This window comes from Aethalodelphis obliquidens, unplaced genomic scaffold (genome assembly GCF_003676395.1).
Source record: "Aethalodelphis obliquidens isolate GAN/ISIS:26980383/991018 unplaced genomic scaffold, ASM367639v1 scaffold43, whole genome shotgun sequence".
Lineage (NCBI taxonomy): Eukaryota > Metazoa > Chordata > Mammalia > Artiodactyla > Delphinidae > Aethalodelphis > Aethalodelphis obliquidens.
The window spans coordinates 3299447-3319844 of NW_020837987.1; the positions used below are offsets into that span (position 1 = coordinate 3299447).

Consider the following 20398-nt stretch of genomic DNA (forward strand, 5'->3'; position numbering starts at 1 on the left):
AAAAAAACCCCACACTCCTACAGGTCTTATGTTGTGTTCTTATCACACACACAAAACAATAATAATAATCGATAAATAAAGAGGGCGGGAGGAAACTTCTGGAGGTGATGGATGTATTTATGGCACAGATTGTGGTGTTGGTCTCATGGGTGTGGACTTGTCTCCAAGCTCAACAAGTTGTATACACTAAATACGTACAGCTTTTTGTATGTCAATCATCCCTCAGTAAAGTGGTTTAAAAACAAAAACTGTGCTACTCCTAGAAGAAGACATGAACAAACTAAAAGAACTCCCTAGAAGAGGACTGGAAATTATAAAACATCAAGAGGCAGAAAGTAGGGCCTGTGCAAAGGGAGACATTTGGAGACCTGTATTAAAACATCACCTATGTGAGCCACTAGCCGGGATGCTCTGGGCATCAGGACCTCGGATGGCCGTCGCACGTGGCCCTGGGCTTCCTCTGGCTAGTTGGCCAAACACGTTTCTCTGAGGACACCCCTTCAACAGAGCTGCTGCCTGGAGGCGAGACCTCTGGAAGCTCCCATCGCTCCCCACCTGCTCATGAGCAAGCAGTGCATGACATGTGGCCCCAAACTACGTGCTTCCAGAAGTTACCAGCAGGATGGGCTAGTAGTTCATTAATGAATCATTTATGAAGGAAATTACACCCAACGACGTTCGAAGTTGGCCAAATCAGAATAAAGTTTTAGGCGCTGAGGGTGAAGGAACAGGTAAACAGAGCCGATGCTTGCTGCTTCCAACACCCTGTCCCCGCTCTTCCCGGCCGGAGCCACCGTCCATTTACTCTCACTCCACTTGCCCAGAAACCAACAGCACTCAGAGGCCGGGGCAAACTCTGCTGGGAGCAGCTCTTGGCATGACACTGTGAAAATCGCCTACTAAGATGGAAAATAAGATGAATAGGTAAAACCCATGAACGACCAGGTCCCGAGTGCAGCAGAGAAGATGCGGCCAAGTTCTAGCCTTGGGGACTAATGCACGGTTTGAACAGCTCGGCCAAGACCTAAGCTGCGGATGCTGATATCGTTTAAAGTCATACTGCTGCTCCGAGATGAAAAAGGCTACCTTTGAGTTTAACGCACACTTGAGGGGCGTTTCCTTCAGCCTGTTCTGGATCTCTGTGGACGCTCCGTTCTGTAGCAACGTCTCTATGATGCTCTGGTAACCCCAGCGGGCAGCAATGTGCAGGGGAGTGTCTCCTTTCTCGTTACCAATATCTAGTCTGCAGGACTGCACGTCATAGTAGACCAGAGCCTTCACACACTGCAAACAGAATGGGAAAGGCCGCTGTGAACTCACAGGCCCGGCCTTGGGCAGATCTGTGCAGCCCGCAGCCTCGGCCCACGTCCCAATTCGATCAAGGCACCATCTGCCAAGCAAACATACAGTAACAGAACATTAGACCTCCAGGGTTCCAGATCACCTGATCAGGACACATGGTTTTTGTTTTTGTTTTTAAAGAACCCAACTGCCATTCAATAAGAAATGGCTGAATAAATTGTCACACATCATGTGCAGAAAGGAGTCACCAGAGCAGGCCTGAGACCGCCATCCCCGGAAAGGCCTGCTTGCAAGGCTGGCCCCCTTGACCTGCGATACTCCTTGGGAGCTTGGATCTGGGGAGTGTTCTCACAGTCCCCTGACTGATGAGAGGGGCTCAGTGGGCCTAGTTTGCCCAACAGTGGTTTATGCTGAACACCTGCTGTCCTTCTGGGAGTCTGGAATGTTGAAATGTTCTAGGCAAAAGGGTGTTCACACGACCAGCCTCCAACCAAAATCTTGGGCACTGAGTCCCCAATGAGCTTCCCAGAAGGAAAACACTTTGCACGTGTTGTTAACGACCCGTTACTGGAGGAATAAGCTGTCCTGAGTGACTCCACAGGGAGATGCGCTTGGAAGCCTGCACCTAGTGTCCTCCGGACTTCATCCTTGGACCCTCCCTTTGGCTGATTTTGCTCTGTGTCCCTTTACTGCAATAAATCACAGCTGTGCATACAACCATATGCTCATCCTGTGAGCCCTCCTAGCGAACCACTGAACTGGGGAGTGGTCTTAAGGACCCTGACACAACACACGTCATAGACTATGTGTCGCGATTACAGAACGGGTTAGATCTACATTTATTGACCTATGGGATGCCCATGATTAAGTTAGGAAAATAAGCTGCATAAAATCGTGTAGGGTATGATCTCGTTTTCGCTCATCAACCACCTAACCCAGGCTCAACCCACATCTGTATAAATCTACCTGGATATTAGCATGGAGAGAAGTGAGAGAGGGTGGTTAGGAAAAGAATAACACACACACACACACACACACACAGAGTTAAATATTAAGCAAACACGGAAATGATGAAATTCCTTGATATTTCTTTAAAAATATAAAATGTAAAAATTGAGTATGAAGAAAGGTAAGAAGCAGATGGTAGCGGAGATGAATGCACATGATTTCATTTCAGGAAAAGACAATTATGTTTTAGATTTCTGTTATTTCAATACAGCATCTGTAATGTGTTTTTAAATTTTTTAATTAAAAAAATTATATGCCAAATGTTCCAATAACTGTCAACATAAAATACGACATTCAACCGACTGGAAATTCACTTTTCTCTGTGAGAAAGGGTAAACACGGCCGCCCTCGGCGCAGCAAGGACCACTTACGTCTTCGTGGCCGTAGGTGCAGGCCAGGTGCAGAGGGGTGTTGCCGTTGTTGTCTTGCACTTCGGTGCTGGCTTTGTAGTGCAGCAGCAGCAGCTTCCAAAGGAGAGGGGAGAGCAGTGAGCACCAGCAAGCCCGGCAGTGCAGGCGCGTGCTTCCTCAGGAGCACGGCCTAGAGCCTCACAGCGGGAAGTCGCTGGTCTCCATTTTCAACCTTATCTACTTACACTACAATTAAAATTATATCAACCCTATAATGGAAAATAATCTGAAAAGGAATATATATTATATATAGAGAGAGAAACACATTTTATATATATATATACACACACACATATATACCTGAATCACTTTGTTATATACCTGAAACTAACACACTGTAAATCAACTATACTTTTAAACAAAAAAATTTTTTTTTTTTTTTTCGGTACGCGGGCCTCTCACTGCTGTGGCCTCTCCCGTCGTGGAGCACAGGCTCCGGATGCGCAGGCTCAGGGCCATGGCTCACGGGCCTAGCTGCTCCACGGCATGTGGGCTCCTCCCGGACCGGGGCACGAACCCGTGTACCCTGCATTCGCAGGCGGACTCTCAACCACTGCGCCACCAGGGAAGCCCCCAAAATTATTTTTAATTTTAAAAAACCAAAGCAAAAAATATTATCTTCACTCTCATCCTTCCTGATAAAAAGTTTAGAGATTACTAAAAAAAAAAAAAAAAAAAAAGAGTGGATATATGTTTATGTATAACTGATTCACTTTGCTGAACACGTGAAACTAACACAACATTGTAAATCAACTCTACTCCAATAAAAGTTAAAAATAGAAAAACAGAAAGAAAGAAAAACAACCCCCATCAATCACTAGCAGTAACTGAGGCACTTTATGTACCAAACAACTTAAGCTGAAATTGAAACGTCACTGATCGGCAAAATAATTTTGCCTTTCTAGTTTCTGGCCCGTCTTCTCATCAGTAGATGTTAAGTCTACGGGAAAGTCCATCTTGGGGCCCTATTTAAAATATTTCTAGTACCTTGGGGGTGGGTGAAGGAAAATCCTATCTCATTATTTAAAAGTATGATACAAAAAATAAAGTTTAGAGATTAAAAAAATCTACAGCCCCACCCTTCCTCCCCCATATTACCGAGACATTTCAAATCTACACCTAATAGCTTTTGCCCAGCAGACCCTCCGTGAGGTGCCTGAGACCCCAGCCCTCCCTGCGGCCCGACCGAGCCAGTGTGGAACACAGGAGGGGCCAGCCCTGCAAAGCCGCGTGCAGAGCCAGCCCGTCCGAGCCCAGATGCTCACCGTCACGCTCTGACAGCCCTTCTGACACGCAAGATGCAGCGGGGTGGAGCCATGGTAGTCTGTAGCGTTCACCACCGCGCCCTTGGAAACCAGAAAGTCGATGAGGGATGCCTGCCCTACAGAACAGAAGGGAAGAGAGCGGGCTTTCCAAACCCTGCAAGCGAAGCCATGGCATTATTTCACCCTCTCATCCCCTGGCACGAGACACGCCGGGAGGCATTTTTCTGCTTAGGGGGAACAAGTGCTAACGTGAAGTCAGACTCTGCAGATTCCAAACACTCTGGGGTAGCCCCTGGAGGGGACTCGGCTGCAGTCCAGCCCCCAGCCACAGAAGGTAGGAGAAAAGAGCCTTAGATATCCACAGAAGAGTCCATGGTGCATCAATCTACAGGATGGAATACTGCGCAACCAGTAAAAAAATACTGCCATGGAGAAATGTTCTTACGTGTCGCCGAGTGAAAAAAGCACCGTACAGAAAAGTATGATCCCCACAGCATCATCTATTTTACACACACACACTCACAAGCATGCTGACATTTCAGACAGTCATGAATCAAAATGATCTCTGGGAGACAGAATGGCGGGTGATACTACAGATGCTTGTGTTTGTGTTTTCTACCTTGAAAGTGCACATTTTTTTTTTGCATGTGCACTTTAAAAGACAGTATAGCACAGAGAACTGTATTCAATGTCCTATGATGAACTATACTGGAAAAGAATGTTTAAAAAAAAAGAATAAAAAAATAAATTAAAGACAGTAAAGTTATATTTTTTAAAGGAGGAATATAAGAACCCCAATTCTGAGGCCATTCTCATAGTTCAGATTCAAGCCTTCCCTGGCTGGACCACCAGCCCAGGGGCAGTACCAAGCATCCACACGGTAAGCCCCAGCAGCCACCCACTCTCTGCAGGGCCATCCTCGGCCCCATCCCTTTGCCCACGTACCGCAAAGGGCAGCCACATGGAGTGGTGTATGACCCCTGTCGTCTCTGGAGAATGGAGTGACAATGGAGGGGTCATTCAGCCTCCTAAAAGAGAAAGAGGATACAGAGAAATACACCAGGGTCCTGGGACAAGAAGACAGATCTCCAGGTATGATCCAAGCTGGGTCTCCTCTACCGTGTCCCAGAGAGCAGAAGCCCCGACTTCCTCAGGGCCTCTCTCCCCACCCACCCCTCCAGGCCTTGACAACCAGCAAAAGAGCCCAATAAGGATAAGGAGAAACCAGAAAGGTTACAGGCAGGAGCCGACAGTCCTCCCATCCTAAAATCCACTTTCCGAGCCTGGGGCACGCCCTCTGCCCACCTCCCCTGGTAAAGCAGCCTAGCAGGGTGCCAGGTATGTTTACAATCTTTATTCCACTTGATTCTCCAAAGGGACAGACATTACTCTCTCCACTTCACAGCAGAGGAAGCAGAGTGCAGCGAGGATAAGTTCCTTATTCCAAATCTCACAGCAAACAAGTGGGAAAGTTCCGCCCAGGCCCCGAGTCTCCCCCTTCCTGGCGCTGAGCCCACATAGGACCCTCGTACCCTGAGACGAGTTTCTCACAGTCATCACAGAAGCACAGAGGGTGACACATCTTTTGGACGGCATCTTTATCTCGGTCTTCCTGGCTCAGAAGTCTTTCCACTTCTTTCTGGTTACCTGATGCGATGTGCTAAAAAGTGACATCAAAAGCACTATTGATGTGAAGGAACTATTCGCTCTCTAAGGTGTGAATTTTCTGAGCATCCTTACTGAAACACACATCTACGTATGGATGGATGAAACAATTTGCTCTCTGGGACTTGTTTCAAAATAATTTGGGTGGACGGGGAAAAGTGGGGCAGGGGACAGAAATGAAACAGGATTGGGAGATGGCTACACGGGAGTTCCTTAATTGCACTACTCTCTTTTATTTTTATAAATGTTAGGGTTTTTCCAAAACTAAAGAAACAACGACATGACAAAATTCCCAGAGCCGCAGGAGTAGGGGGGCAGTACATCCTAAGCCTTGGTGTAGACTTCGACCCCCATTAAAGGGTCAAATCGTCTAGGAATCCAGTAGAGCCTTGGTTTGCAGGACAGCTGCAATTATCACAAGACCCCATCAACAAGCGAACCTGCAGGGCTCACCTGTGAGGCCTGGATGTATTCCCCACAGGGAGTGAGATGTTCTGAGGAGTGCACAGCTCTGGGTCCTCCTCCGTGGAACCCACCCTGGCCCCGGGTGGCCCTCTGACGGCTGCCTCGTAGGGAACCGCGCCAGCCTCCCAGCGGTAGGTCAGATCTGAGGAAGGAGCCGCCTGCCTCTGCCTGAGGATCCGACCACCACCAGGTGCCTTGCTCCCAGCCCAGCACACTCACATGAACATCTGTAACTGGGGCTCCCGGAGCCAAGCAGAGGCGTCAGTTCTGGCAGAGCTGCCAGTGAGGCGCCACTGAGCTGACTGGGAAGGACCAGCCATGTTTCGCCAGATGGGGAGAGGAGGACAGCCGGGCAGAGGGTTCCACACGCAGGGCCCGGTGCCCTCGCTATGCTGCCCAGTGGGGCTACGGCGCAGCTCACGTCGGGGGAGACGGGCAGCCGAGCTGATCCAGCATCCGTATCGCTCCCTCGAGCACAAAATGAACTCCTACACTGAACTACGCAGACCACCCTGATGGATTCTACAGAGGTGTGGGAGGATGGAGAGCCCCTCACATATCTGTGCCCGCAGGACCTCTGCGTGTCTTACCTGAAACAAGCAGTCAATGGGAGTTGAGGTCAGCTGAGACAGCAAGCTCATTCTCTGCTTAAGGAACAGTCTGTCACCAAACCCCTCGGACTCCTGCAAGAAAAGCCGACAACCCATTTTATCCCACGTCGTGAGCTGTCAGTGCAGATCCTTGAAAACAGAGGACCCAGGAACGCTCCCTGCTGTTTCCCACAAAACAGGACCAGCAGTGCCTCTCCCCGCCCCCAGGGAGCCGCACAACAGACCCTCATCAGGCTGGGAGAGGGGCTCCCTGTCTGCCTCTCCAGGAAGTGGGGCTCTGATGACAGCTTCCTGGCAGGAATCTGGGAGGGGGCAGCACGATGGTTCCGTGTGTGTGTGTGTGTGTGTGTGTGTGTGTGTGTGTGTGTATGTGGAATGTGGCATCTCTAAGTGTGAAATGTGGCATGCACACAGCACCATCCCCCACGTGGAAACCTGGATTGTCCCGGCCTCCCCCTCCTCTCAAAACAACTGTCCTAATGCCTGCAGAGCCCTGTCCGCTGCATGTTACCTGGGTCCACAGACAGGGGAACCATGTGACAGGCTGGTCTACCCTTCCCAGTGTGAACCAGCAAGAGAGAGAAGGGTCCTGCTTTTTGAACATACTTACTAAAACATCAGACAACACGGCCACTGGCCCAAAGTCCAATAAAATATGGGGTCCACCCCAAGAATAAACTCAGGTCTTCACAGTGCAGGTAATTTTTACCTGGATATAGAAATCTAAAAATGTATCCTTTCTCTATGAAATCATTTCCAGTGAGACACTTCAATGCTCACTTGAGCACCTGTGACTAAATTGGTAACAAATTAACTTCCTCGAAAAGAATCTTGGTGGGAAACAGATGGAATTGTTTCCAGCCAGCTGCTGCCAGAAGAACTCACCAAACCCTGAGAAAATTATGGGAACATTTCTCTCTGTGGCCCCCTAGGTTCTGCCGAAGAGGTCCAGTTAAAGACAGAGGTGGCAGCATTTCTGGGGCCCACTGCCAAGCAGGGCCCCTCATGCCAGCCGCCCTCATGGGGTTGTCTTGGCAGACAAACACCAACCCTCAGACATAGAGCTCCCTTTGCTCCCCGTCGGTATATGCTGTGTAAGGCTCGATCAACCTGTTTTATTCAGGGATCTACAGCTGAGCTGTAAATCAGAGAAACATCAAAGACCTTATTGTTCAGGTAAATTTGGGGCTCCTTCCTCCACTTAGGTGACTGTTTGAAGGGCACTGATGAAAAGAGGCAGGTCTTCCAGGACTGACTGGTCAGGGAAGACTGAGCAACCAGAAGAGATAGCATATCAGCTAAGACCAATTCGGGAAAAGGTAAATACTATTTATTGGAAGCCCAGTAATGTGAAAAAAACCTGCAAAGCTGGAGCAGAGAAGGGTGGAGATCCTTTCAAGGTTCTCCTCCATTTTTTTCTGTCCACAAAGGTAAATCTAGAGTCATCCCAGTAATGGTTATTTTCAAAAAAGCTCAAGTCTTCATTAATGAACATGCTTAAAGAATGTTTACGGTCATCTCAAGTATGATTATGTCTTGGGGAGAAAATTTCTGTGAAACTACATTATAGTATATAAAGAGTCAACAGTAAAACGTTATTTGATTTCCTAACACTTAGTCCTTAATGCTTTTCAGAAACCTCACCTGCTGTGTGGAGATACACTTGGGCTCCTTCCCCGGGAAATTCTATCAATACCAACAAGCAGCCGTGGCCTCGCACTTTCCTAGACGGAACTGCACTAAGGCACAGGCAATGCCACAGACGGAATCCCAACGCTGGCATCACAAAAGACAAGGAAGCCACAACACCTGCTCTGTCCATAAAGGTAGAAGGACGTCTCTCAGGCCTGACCCACTCAAGACCCAAGGCTCGGGCTCCACGGCCAGCTGAGAGGATGATGCAGCCTTGTTGCAATTCCAGGGGGACCAACCACCCTCCAATCCGGGAGGGCAGGACCAGGGTCTGACAGCCCAGACAAGACGGGCGCACTGGGCTGTGTCCCCCCCTTGCCCACCCAAGCTAATGGCCGTCCTTGGGGCTATTCACGCAGGATGCACCAGACAGCCAGGAAACAGAGGCATCCAGATGCCGGTGTTGCCAGATCAAGGAAGGGCATCAGTATCACGTAACACTTCAAAAAGGCACTTTCAAATATGACATTTGATCCTCGCAACAACCTGGCAAGGGTGAAATACCTAACACGATCCCCAGTGTAGACAGGAGGGACAGAGGCTCAGAGAGACAAACTGACTTGCCCAAGGGCTGGACTCAAACCAACACCAGCACAAGAGGGGCCACGCCTCAAACACTGCCACAATCCCACTTGGAATATTTTCTGAAAGAAAAGTATGTGTGAGAAGCTGACTGTTAGTGTTTGGTCAACCACCTCTTTACTCTCTGGCCAAAGGCCTTCAAGCATTGGACTTCCTGCCTACATGCCACGGAAAGTAAGAAAGCAGGATGGTTGTGGTACAGGATGGGTGCAGCAAGGGGACGGGAGCACCTTCAAGAGGTGGGCACCTCCCTCCAGGTGACAAGGGGCACCCCTGGCCCCAGCAAGGAGCATCAGGCAAGTCCTCTGCAGGGTAGTGGGTCCAGGAGGGGAGACCCATCAGAGGGAAAGAACCAGAAGGGCAGGGCCATGATGGAAAACCTCCGCAGGCACCATGGGAACAACACGTGTTCCTAGAACCTCACAGAAGACAATTCAAACTAAGAAATCTTGCTGCCCAACTCTGGAAGTGAGTGGCATCTCTTTTTTTTTTTTTTTTATAAACTTATCTATTTATTATTTTATTTTTGGCTGCACTGGGTCTTTGTTGCTAGGCACGGGCTTTCTCTAATTGTGGGGGCTACTCTTCGTTGCGGTGCACAGGCTTCTCATTGCTGTGGCTTCTCTTGTTGCAGAGCATGGGCTCTAGGCGTGCCAGCTTCAGTAGTTGCAGTATGCACGCAAGGCTCAGTAGTTGCGGCTCGTGGGCTCTAGAGCGCAGGCTCAGTAGTTGTGGCGCACGGGCTTAGTTGCTCCGCGGCATGTGGGATCTTCCCGGACCAGGGCTCGAACACGTGTCCCCTGCCTTGGCAGGTGGATTCTTAACCACTGCGCCACCAGGGAAGCCCCGAGTGACATTTCTGACTCTGCAGACCTGTGTGTATGCAGAGGCGCCCGTGAACACACACATGTGCATTCTAGAATGTTAATAATTTCCCCCTAAATTAGAAACAACTTTTCACGGGAGTCACAGCCAGCCACATCTGAGATGAGATGCACAGCCTCTAATTTCACCTGCGTATGTGTGTGGGCAATCAAATCAGAGCAGAACTTAATTCTTCAGCAAGCACCGTGATACTGTCAGGCTATGTGCCAGCAAGTGCAGCATAAGCTCAAATTCTGTTTAAAAATATAATTGTATAAGTGCAGAAAAAAGACATATACCAAAATGTTAATAAGTCATCCCCAACTAGTGTGTTTATGGGAGGCTTTTGTTGTCTTCACTGCTACTTTTTATATTTCACATATTAGTTACAAGCAAATAGTTTTCTAATCAGAAAAAAATAGAACTCTTCATTTTGGGGAAAAAGTATACAAGGCTATCTACATTACAATTTCAATTATGTAAAGTATACATGGCAAGGAAAAAGACTAGAAAATACATAAACATGTTAACAATAAATGAATTCAGGGAACTGCTTGTACCCGAGTGTTCCTGTCTGAACAGGCCTATGTTCTTTTCCACGTGTTTCAACTTATTACTTTGGGAGCTTCTAACATCAGGGGAAAATTAAGATCGAAGTTCAATCCTCAGGACTCTTGGTGTTTTTTTGGTTTTTTTTTTTTTTTTGGCTGCCTTGGGTCTTTGTTGCTGCATGTGGGCTTTCTCTAATTGCGGCGAGCGGGGGCTACTCTTCGTTGTGGGGCAGTGGCTTCTCTTGTTGCTGAGCACGGGCTCTAGGCGTGCAGGCTTCAGTAGTTGCAGCATGTGGGCTCAGGAGTTGTGGCTCGCGGGCTCTAGAGCACAGGCTCAGTAGTTGTGGCGCACGGGCTTAGCTGCTCCGCAGCATGTGGGATCTTCCTGGACCAGGGCTCGAACCCGTGTCCCCTGCACTGGCAGACAGATTCTTAACCACTGCGCCACCAGGGAAGTCCCAGGACTCTTGGTTTTTAATACAGAAATCTCTTCATTCGATTGATTTCAACTTTGCAATTTCTGTGAGTACTGTCATGTTTTGCTGGTTGGTATGGCAGTGAAATAAGCCAGCAGTGCAACCTTGGTTCAAGAGTCTCACAGTTCTCATGGGAACATCATCGCCTCCACTAGCCAAAGCTCATCAATCAACCAAGAAAATAATAATAGGGACACTGAGTCCTGAAAACTGCAGACGTTAGTAATCTCATCTCCTGCCCATCATGATCAGGATACCCCAGGTTCACCGCTTCTAGCTTCCCCTTCTGCCCGTGTGCTTTTGAGGATGACAGGGATTAATGAAGCAGATCAACAATGTGAAGGACAAGATAACGCGCAAACTTTCACAACCTACGGGGGCCTAGTGTTCACTCACTGGGCTGAGGCCCCATTCTCTCGGGAGAGCATCTCTGACGGCCCCTCCCCCACACCACCCTGAGAACCCCATCACACACGCCGTGACACCCACAAAAAAAGGGCAGAGAAGGAGGGAGGTCTTACCAGTGGCTTAACGGAGAGGCTTCCCTGCCGAATATATTCAATTGCAGCCTCAACTGAGGTCAGGCAGTATCCCAGTTCATCTTTTGCTGAGCTGCTAAATCTGAAGTTTTTGATATAACTCAAATTTGCCATCCTAATAGAAGGAAGAAAAAAGTTTTATTGTTGTATACCCAATTAACACTTTGGCAGAAACAATGCTGTTGGCTTCATCATCAAGTCGGTTGGCTCCTGGGAGCCAGGGCTGCTTGTCCCTGGGTCTTTATCTAGAGGGAGCACAATTAGGAAAATAAGTGAAGCTACTTGCGACTTTCCTGGAATGGGCTAGTTTTTAGAGAGCTGGTAATTATACAGGGAACTTGCATTTCTGTGGGAAAAGGATGGGCTTTGGAGCCGGACAGAATTGGAGTCTGCTTCCCGCTCAGCCACTGACTAGCCACATGCTCCAGAATGAGAAACGTAAGCTCGCTGGCTCAGTTTCCCCATCTGTACATGGAATGACAGCCACCCCTTGCAGGACGAAAGCAGGGCAGTACCTGGCTCATAAGGGGCACTCAGTTTCCTAGAGTGACACTAAAACCACCCCAGTACAGTGCTGCCATTTTGAAAAAGCATTTTAACAAAAAATATTACCAATTAGGGATCTCTGTTTTCACAAGCAAATACAACAGGACTGATAGCAGATCATCAGCGCACATGGTCTCCAAGTTAACTGCAAGGGGGAAACACATGTTCAAAGCCATCCTGGGACTCAAATGGACCGACAAGTGTTATCAACTCCCCACCACCATCCAACCCACAAAACCACAATCCAGGAAGATGACACATCAGGGAGAAATTCAATCGCACGATTTCCTTTCTAGCGTCCTGAATAGATGTCAGATTCCAGGGGAAAATGAATGCTTCGCATCCTCTGAACACGTGCAGAAGAAGCAAACTGCAAGCAGACCACCCCTCGCTACCTCCCGGGACAGATAAAGAGCCCAAGGAAGTCAGCAATGGTGGATACAACTTGAAGGCGTGCCCGAGGCACTGCCAGAAGCCTCTTTCCTCCGGGATCATTTCTGTTTTATACACCTCAGAGTCTAATGCCGACCTGCAGCTTGACTCTACTGTTCTCATTAAAATTTTGTTTAAGTAATCCATTCACACATTTAAAATTTCAAAAAGTACAAAAGAGCCAACCGTGCACATCTCTCCCATCCCTGCCACCCAGACTTCTTTCCCAGAGGCCACTGCTGTTGCTTCCCACGTACCTGTCCACAGACAGTCTATGATCTCCCCATTGTATATATGGATACAGAGTCGCCCCCTTTCCGCAATGCTGCTGGAAGGGTACCATACACACTCCTGTTCTTTCATTCATCGATAATACGCTTTGAAGATCACCCCCTATCTGCCCACACAGATCTGCCTTCTCATTACTTTTTTCTTAGCTTATTTTGTTTTTACTTTTTATAATGGAAAATTTTAAACGTATACAAAATTAGAGAGAACAACTTAACAGTTGAACCCCCATGTTTCCATCACCAGTTTGGCTCGTTTTTGAGGCCGCTGCTTCTCCACCAGCATTTTCTCACCCTAAAGACGCCTCACCTACCCTGCCCCCCGACCCCCATTACTAGGCACCCGCTCCTCAGATCCGACGCCAGGCCACTCACACAGAAATGCTCTGTTGCCCATCCACCCATCTCTATGAGCCTTTAAGATGACTGCTTCTCAACAGATGTTTGCAGCTGGATGTATGCAGCCACCCCACTGCAGGTCCCTTCACCGAGCACACACCTCTCTGGCTGGGAGACTGGGTGATCAGCTGCACCACCTTCCACAAACAAGCCAGCTTCTGCTGCGGGGACGTGCACCTGTTCAGCTGAGCCAGCTCCCTCTTGGCACGAGGTATGTTGAAGCTGCAAAATAATTTGGAAAGTGACCACATAAGACCACGGTGTGAGGGCCCTCCTTCTCGGATCTAATCCCATACCTCAGATTCACATTTCTTACAGCAAACCGTAAGTAAAGACAAACAAAACTAGAAACTCAGAAGTAATCGGACTCGGGTCACTGGCAAAACCCAGCAGCTTTCAAGGTGCCAATCAAGCTGCCAGGTGATGTAGCTGTACCAGAAAATTAGGAAAAAAAATCAGCAAGCCTTAGCCCCAGAATGAAATAGGCCAATGGGCGGGGGGGGGGGGGGGGGGGGGGGGGTTGAAAAAAATAAATTATTTTTTTTTTTTTTTTTTTTTTACTTTTTGGCTGAGCTGCACAGCATGCGGGATCTTAGTTCCCCAACCAGGGATCGAACCCGTGCCCCCTGCAGGGAAGCACGAAGTCTTAACCGCTGGACCACCAAGGAAGTCCCTAGACATTTTTGTAATAAAATGAAACTTAATCCAAAAGGAGATGCCCCTAAAGCAGGGGTCCCTCAGACTGGCAGGTGAGGAGAGACATCTGTGTGCAGGGCCCACCTGGGTCAGCTGCGTGCCTGCCCAGAGACCAGCTGTGTACGACTCCACCCCTTCTGGCTCCCACTCACCGGATGCTGGCAGGCGGGTGCAGGAGCATGCCAGCTCCGAAACAGTCATCTGCCAACCTCAGCCCCTTTATCTTTGGTCACAAATAACTGCCCTGCTCCACGGTCTGAACCATGTCAAATCAGTGCCGCCACTGCTGCTTCGGGGGTGGGGGGGGATGGCGAACGGTGCCCCAGCCCCTGAGGACACGGCCACAGCAGTGCACACCCTTACCTGAACTCAGGTTTCACACCAATATCCTTCTGCTGAAGATCCTGAAGGCTCCTTGTGATTTTGTTAAAGGCAGCATCCTAACAAGAGATTTTAATGAAGCTTCGAATGTCTTAAAAGGCTTAGAACAGGGCTTCCATCCCAGATGATGATGATGGAGAACTTACCTCACTTGCCTCCATGGTCCCCACATATTTAAAGATCAGGTCGTAAATATCGTGCTGGACATACATCTGTGAAATCAACAGGACCCAGTTCAAGGCATGTGAGTGGGGGGTGGGCGACAAAGGAGCCCCCGGCACTGCCGTCTTCTCTCCCCTCGCTGCCCTGGCCCCTTACCTCTACGGCCTGTTTCATCAGGTTCATCTGGGCCTCCTGCTTGGCGAGCACTTTCTGGAGGACAAGACGAGTACAGTTACAGAGCATGGACTAGCATGTGGGCAAACTGTAAGTCTCTCTCTCTCTTTTTTTTTTTTTGGTTTATTTAGTTGATTTACGATGTTGTGTTAATTTCTGCTGCACAGCACAGTGATTCAGTTATACATATATATACCTTCTTTTTTTTATATTCTTTTCCATTATGGCTTATCACAGGATGTTGAATATAGTTCCCTGTGCTATACAGTAGGACCTTGTGGTTTGTCCATCCTATATATAATAGTTCACATCTGCTAACCCCGAACTTCCACTCCATCCCTCCTCCAACCCTCTCCTCCTCGGCAACCACCAGTCTGTCCTCTATGTCCGTGAGTCTGTTTCTGTTTCGTAGATAGGTTCACTCATGGCATATTTTAGATTCCACGCATAAGTGATATATGCTATTTGTCTCTCTCTTTCTGGCAGGTGTCTCTTTTGAACATCGTGCTGCTTACCAGGTGGGAGTCCCTCAGCAGCTGCTGGAGGCATCTGGTGTAGAGAGCATTCACGGAGTCCTGTGCAACACAGAGCAGAGAGAGGTCACCCTCATGATCCGAGGCCACGACACAAAACCCGGGACATGTAACATGTCCTGGGGCAAAGAGAACGTTTCACAAAATGGATTTCCTGGGTGACAAGCTCTAAATCCTAAAGCAAGCTTATCAAATCAAGTGTGTGATTTGTTTTTCAACTTTTTTTAGGTACATGCATTAAAAGTAGGAAAAAAAATTCCCCTTAGGGTTAACATAGATGATAACAATATTCATCTTTATACTTCTCTGTGATTTTCAAGTTTTCTACAGTGGTCTGTAGTACTTTTATAGGTAAAAAGAAACATTTAAACAAAACTTCCAACGATGGAGGCAGCAAAGTTACAGAGTGAACTGAGAGGGATCCTGGTGCTCTGAACTGGCCTGAGACAAAGCACGCTTAGCAAAGCAAGACACGGCTACTGACTATGTGATGACGGAGGCTCTTTCTTTCACACTCTCTGAACGTTCGCTGGAAAGAGGCGATGTTCCTGTCGAATCTCTCTGCATGTCTTCCCAAAAACTCTCTCACGTCTTCGATGGTTTTCAGGGAAAAGGGATCTGAGGGTGTTGAAGGCTCTTCTGAAAAAGAGACAGAGGGTCAGGCTGGCTGAAGGCTTCACTGTTTCCTAACAGGGCAAGTCCCACAACCCTTTGCCCTGCTCCTCCAGGATCTGACGCTCCATCTTCCACAGGAGGAGAGGGATGACCTTATTTCAAGATATCGCCCAAGAGCAGCCCAGTTGGGGATCCAGAGAGCCTGGTCCTCTTGAAGCCCTTTCCTGGGACCAAACCTGAATTATCTGGGACCCTAGGCATGACCTGTGAGGCTGTGGTGAGGAAGCCCTGATTCCTGACAATAAGAGCCTCAGATAGGAGCGTTTGGCACATTAATTGTTATCTCAACTTCGTGGAGCACCAAAGAATTATTACCTGTTAAAAATAATGAGATCTAGGGCTTCCGTGGTGGCACAGTGGTTGAGAGTCCCCCTGCCGGTGCGGGGGACGCAGGTTTGTGCCCCGGTCCGGGAAGATCCCACATGCCGTGGAGCGGCTAGGCCCGTGAGCCATGGCCGCTGGGCCTGCACGTCCGGAGCCTGTGCTCCGCAACGGGAGAGGCTACAACAGTGAGAGGCCCGCATACCGCAAAAAATATATATAAATAAAAAAAAATAATGAGATCTCAAAGAGGCACAGCAGTGGGGCTGGGTGGGTAATAATGCTGTAAGAGGTAGCCCTAAAGCCAAGGCCCAGAGACAAAGCCAGGGCTGCCACTTTGCACAACTCCAGGGGGCGCCATTCCCACTAAGGTCTATGTGTGTAACACCCAATATCTGCAACCACGCACAGCAGCCTAATCCACGTCACCTTGGCTCAGGATGACTTTCTGATTAAGTTTTAGGGGGAATTATTGTAAACAGTTATGCAGGTTTCTAGCGGGCTCTTGAATATTTTATGGGATGTTTACAACAGCTGCGTCAGGAGGAAGTTCAACAAGCACATTTCTCCCAATCAGGAGAAAGGGGTTTTCTCCCAGAATACCTGAACTCTCTCTCTTTTCCAAAGGATGGGCTATGCACAGTATGCTGAAACTTTCTTCTTTTTCATTGTAGAAAGTTTCTTCAAAGAGAATGGGCACGGAGAGAAGACAGGCGAAACCAGCTCCTAGTTTAATCCTGTTTCCTTGGATAAAGACATCCTGGAACAAGAGAGCCGTCACTGCACCAGCAGCCCGTGTGACTGCCGACCCCTCAGCCTGGTCCCCATGCGGCACTTCACCCCACCCGCCTGCCTCTGCTCCAGTGTGGGTTTGGGGGGGCACCAACACTCTTCCAGCTTGCTTTCTGATACTAACATGTTTTCTTCCCTCTTTGTTCACCCTGTCACTCCAGCTACATAGTACCCTGATTCTTTTCACATGTTGCAACCCAAAAGCACTGTACCCTCCGCAAAAGGAAAAAGTAAGAAGGTTCTCCTCTCTGAATAAGAGATCAGAATGACCTGACGCTGCGACCCAGAAGCACCAAAGGATGCGCGCTGCATCCCCTCCACGGCTCATCACTCTGGCCGTGGCCAAGGTGCCCGGGAAGACCAGCCACGATGAGCCCAGTGCCTCTGTTCTCTTGGTAGATTTGGGTACCAGGAAGAGAACAAGTAAACTGACGGGCAGCTGTGGTGAGCAGATCCCTGACAGGAAAATGGAAGCATGCTTGGGAGCCACAGGGCTGCAGACCACCCCTCACCCCAGACTGGCGTACTGGTACCCACCCCCCTGGACCCATCCCTCCTTGACGCCCCCCCCAATGCCCACGGCCCCGGCTACACCAGTGTGGGCCCCCACTCCTGACTGCGGGTAGGCTGGGGACCACGGCCAGTCCTGACCAGGGATGGAACCTCCCCCTCTCGGAACCTATCTGCTTCCGCTTAAAAAAAATAAGAGAATGCCTACCCCAAAGTTAACATCAACAATGAGACAGACTGACGTCACATGCCTCCTGACACGATGCACTGAGAGAGATAAAACACCCTTCCGAGGCGTTCCTACTGAAAAGGCATAACTGCGATCTAATCATGGGAAACATCAGAGAAACCCACACTGAGGGAGAGTCTACAAAGCAAGACAAAAATGTCAATGTCATGAAAGACACAGACTGAGGAGCCGTTCCAAACGGAAGGAAACTAAAAAGACTAACCACTGAATACACTGCATGATCCCAGACGTGATCCTGGATCTAAAAAAATAGATCTTTTTTGCTATAATAGGGTATTACAACTAGCAGAATTTGTTGAAGGACAGTATGCTGGGACTTCCCTGGTGGTCTAGTGGTTAAGACTCTGCACTTCCAATGCAGGGGGCGCGGGTTCAATCCCTGGTCAGGGACTAAGATCCCACATGCTGGGGTGCGGCCAAAAAACCCAAAAAAGATTAAAAAAGGACAGTATGTTGGAGAAGCGTATTCTATCAATGCTAAATTTTGTGTGATCACTGTGCTGTATTATAGGAAATACACGTTGTTTTGAAGCAAAGGGACATGGTGTCTGCAACTTTTAGTCTGTCTGAAAAAGGTTCAGAAAAAGTAATAATGTGTGGTGTAGACAGATAGAGAGATAGACAGATGGATAGATGGGGATAGGGGTGAGGAAATAAAACAGATGTGGCCAAAATGCTAACAGCTGACCAATCTGGGCATAAAGGTATGTGAGAGTTCTCTGTACCTTACTGAAACTTTCTATAGGTTTGAGATGATTTCAAAACAAAAAATTCTTAAATTAGAAATTCGTCCCTGATCCCAAGGGCACTGGGGATAAACAGCTTGCTCTGACAGGGCCTCTCTGGGGAGGTGTCCCAGCCACTCCCCGACTCCCCGGCAGAATACCCACGGGCTGAGGGAGAGGTGCCCGGCCCTGCCTCACCTCCTGGCTGCAGCCAGCTCCTCCGCCCTCAAAGGTAGCAGGGCTGCTGTGGTGTCAAAGCCATCACGTAACACAGACGTGAAAGGGTGAGAAGCAGGATTCTCTCCCCTCCCCCACTCCCAAACACTGAGTGAGTGGCCCTGGTTGACCCACAAGAAACGAAAGAATACCTTTCCATTTAAGGTCTGAAAGTGTTCTTCCACTGGGATCAAAATATAGGACTCAAACTGACAAGTAGACTGAACACTGCCTGACAGGCTTCCTTTGCAGGGTACTAACACCTGGAAAAAAACAAATTAGGGTGAATACTCAACAGACGTGTCATTTACAACTTCAGCAGAACACGAGGCATCTCAAGATGCTCCAGCAGAACTGCCACGGGGACCTCCTGGCAGAGAGGACCTCTGGGGTCACTGGCCAAAGGGGCAGCAGCTGATCTGTTGCCACTGTGATGGAAGCTGAGGCCTCCACCCAGCCGAGGGAGGAAGCACACGCCTCCCCCATCCCGGGGCCTCAGACCGGAGGGCTCACTCCCACCCCGCTGGGCCCTCCCTGCAGCTACCCCAGGGGCCCCCTCTGTCCTCAGCAGGCTCAGGAATGATTCCAGATGAAGAAACGATAGTTTGAAAAGTACAGAAAAGTGAAACTAAAAAATCGCACGGCATCCCACCACCTGAATGATAAACGCAGCACAATGAAGACAGTTTCCTTCCCATCTTCTTTCTATGCTTTTTTAAGCTGAACTGTGATCACAGTTTGTTTTACCAGCCACAGAAATACAGTTTCCTATTGCAGGCTGCCACCTCCACCAGAGATGTCTCAGGTGCCAGACTGTGTCTCTGGGGCAGCCTCAACCTGAAACGTGAATTTTGGTCCCACCGTGGCCACCATGTTGACCGGGCACCAGCTTCTTTGCTCAACACAGCAAAGGCAACCACACGTGTATCTGTGCTCGGCCCAGGGACTCACGTTTAAGAGGAATCTCTCAGATTCAAGTGCACCTGGGAGATGACGACCAAAGTGGTGATGTCCCTCAGAGCCCCAGGTCCTAAAGCAGCCTGGCGCAAGGCAAGCAGCTTCTGCACTATCCCCACTGGACAGACAAGGAAACCGAGGCTCAAGGAAGTGCAGCAACTTGTCCAGGGGCACGCAGCCAGTGAGTGACAGAGCCAGGACTCAACCTCCTGTTCCCCACCTCACCACAGCCCAGTCCTGTGGCCTCCTGGAGGCCAGTGCTGGGAGCAGGGAGCACAGCCCAGCATATGCTGAAGTTTCCTCTGTGAAGACACCACGAAACTCTGGGGCCTTCAAGAGCAGCTGTCATTAGGAGCTTCCTCAGGCAGGTCAGAAAGAGCTTCTCTCCCCACGAGGGATATGCCAATTGCTCACGGCAGAAAAGGGAGGCCCTCGTTGATGGAAGATCACAACTGTCTATGAAGTGGGCTTGCCTCTCTGCAAAAAATCAAGACTGAATCAGACCCAGAGCTAGACTTAACTACCAAGTTCAGGAAATACAGAGACCAGAGGACCATGGTAAACACCACCACAGGACTGCAACCGGCACAAGCCAGAAGGCAGGAAACTCTACAGGATGAATGACCTTGATACTTGAATTGTGAGCAAAGAAGGAAAACGAGGAAAGTGGGGCTTATAGTTAAAAAAACAGACTGTGGTGATGATTTCACAAGTCTACACACATGTCAAAATGGATCCAGTTTTACACACTGAGTAGGTACAGTTTAGTTGTTCTTTTCAAAGTTTAGCTCAAGAAAGTTAGGAGGAAAAGAGATTTAAAAGGCATACCAAGCAACAAGAATTTACTGTATAGCACAGGGAACTATATTCAATATCTTGTAATAACCTATAATGGAAAAGAATCTGAAAAAA

The 20398-nt window shown here is 48.8% G+C and overlaps 1 protein-coding gene across 22 annotated transcripts in view; it reads right to left on the minus strand.

Annotated features, from left to right (window-relative positions):
* ANKRD27 (ankyrin repeat domain 27) overlaps positions 1-20398 on the minus strand; it is a 53939-nt gene that overhangs the window by 18511 nt on the left and 15030 nt on the right. For 18 of the 22 annotated variants that reach the window (XM_027079317.1, XM_027079316.1, XM_027079312.1 and 15 more), the window contains exons 5-21: positions 19707-19963; positions 18682-18792; positions 16640-16796; positions 15525-15679; positions 15023-15082; positions 14490-14543; positions 14318-14383; positions 14154-14230; positions 13195-13316; positions 12043-12121; positions 11413-11545; positions 6706-6798; positions 5518-5645; positions 4931-5013; positions 3986-4101; positions 2682-2774; positions 1087-1284 (exon numbers count right to left, since the gene is read on the minus strand). In XM_027079317.1, coding sequence (XP_026935118.1) covers positions 1087-1284; positions 2682-2774; positions 3986-4101; positions 4931-5013; positions 5518-5645; positions 6706-6798; positions 11413-11545; positions 12043-12121; positions 13195-13316; positions 14154-14230; positions 14318-14383; positions 14490-14543; positions 15023-15082; positions 15525-15679; positions 16640-16796; positions 18682-18792; positions 19707-19835 — 1854 coding nt within the window. In that variant the 5' untranslated portion in view covers positions 19836-19963. The remainder of the gene's footprint in view (positions 1-1086; positions 1285-2681; positions 2775-3985; positions 4102-4930; positions 5014-5517; positions 5646-6705; positions 6799-11412; positions 11546-12042; positions 12122-13194; positions 13317-14153; positions 14231-14317; positions 14384-14489; positions 14544-15022; positions 15083-15524; positions 15680-16639; positions 16797-18681; positions 18793-19706; positions 19964-20398) is intronic. The other 4 variants (XM_027079313.1, XM_027079302.1, XM_027079303.1 and 1 more) reach the window with 1 other exon arrangement.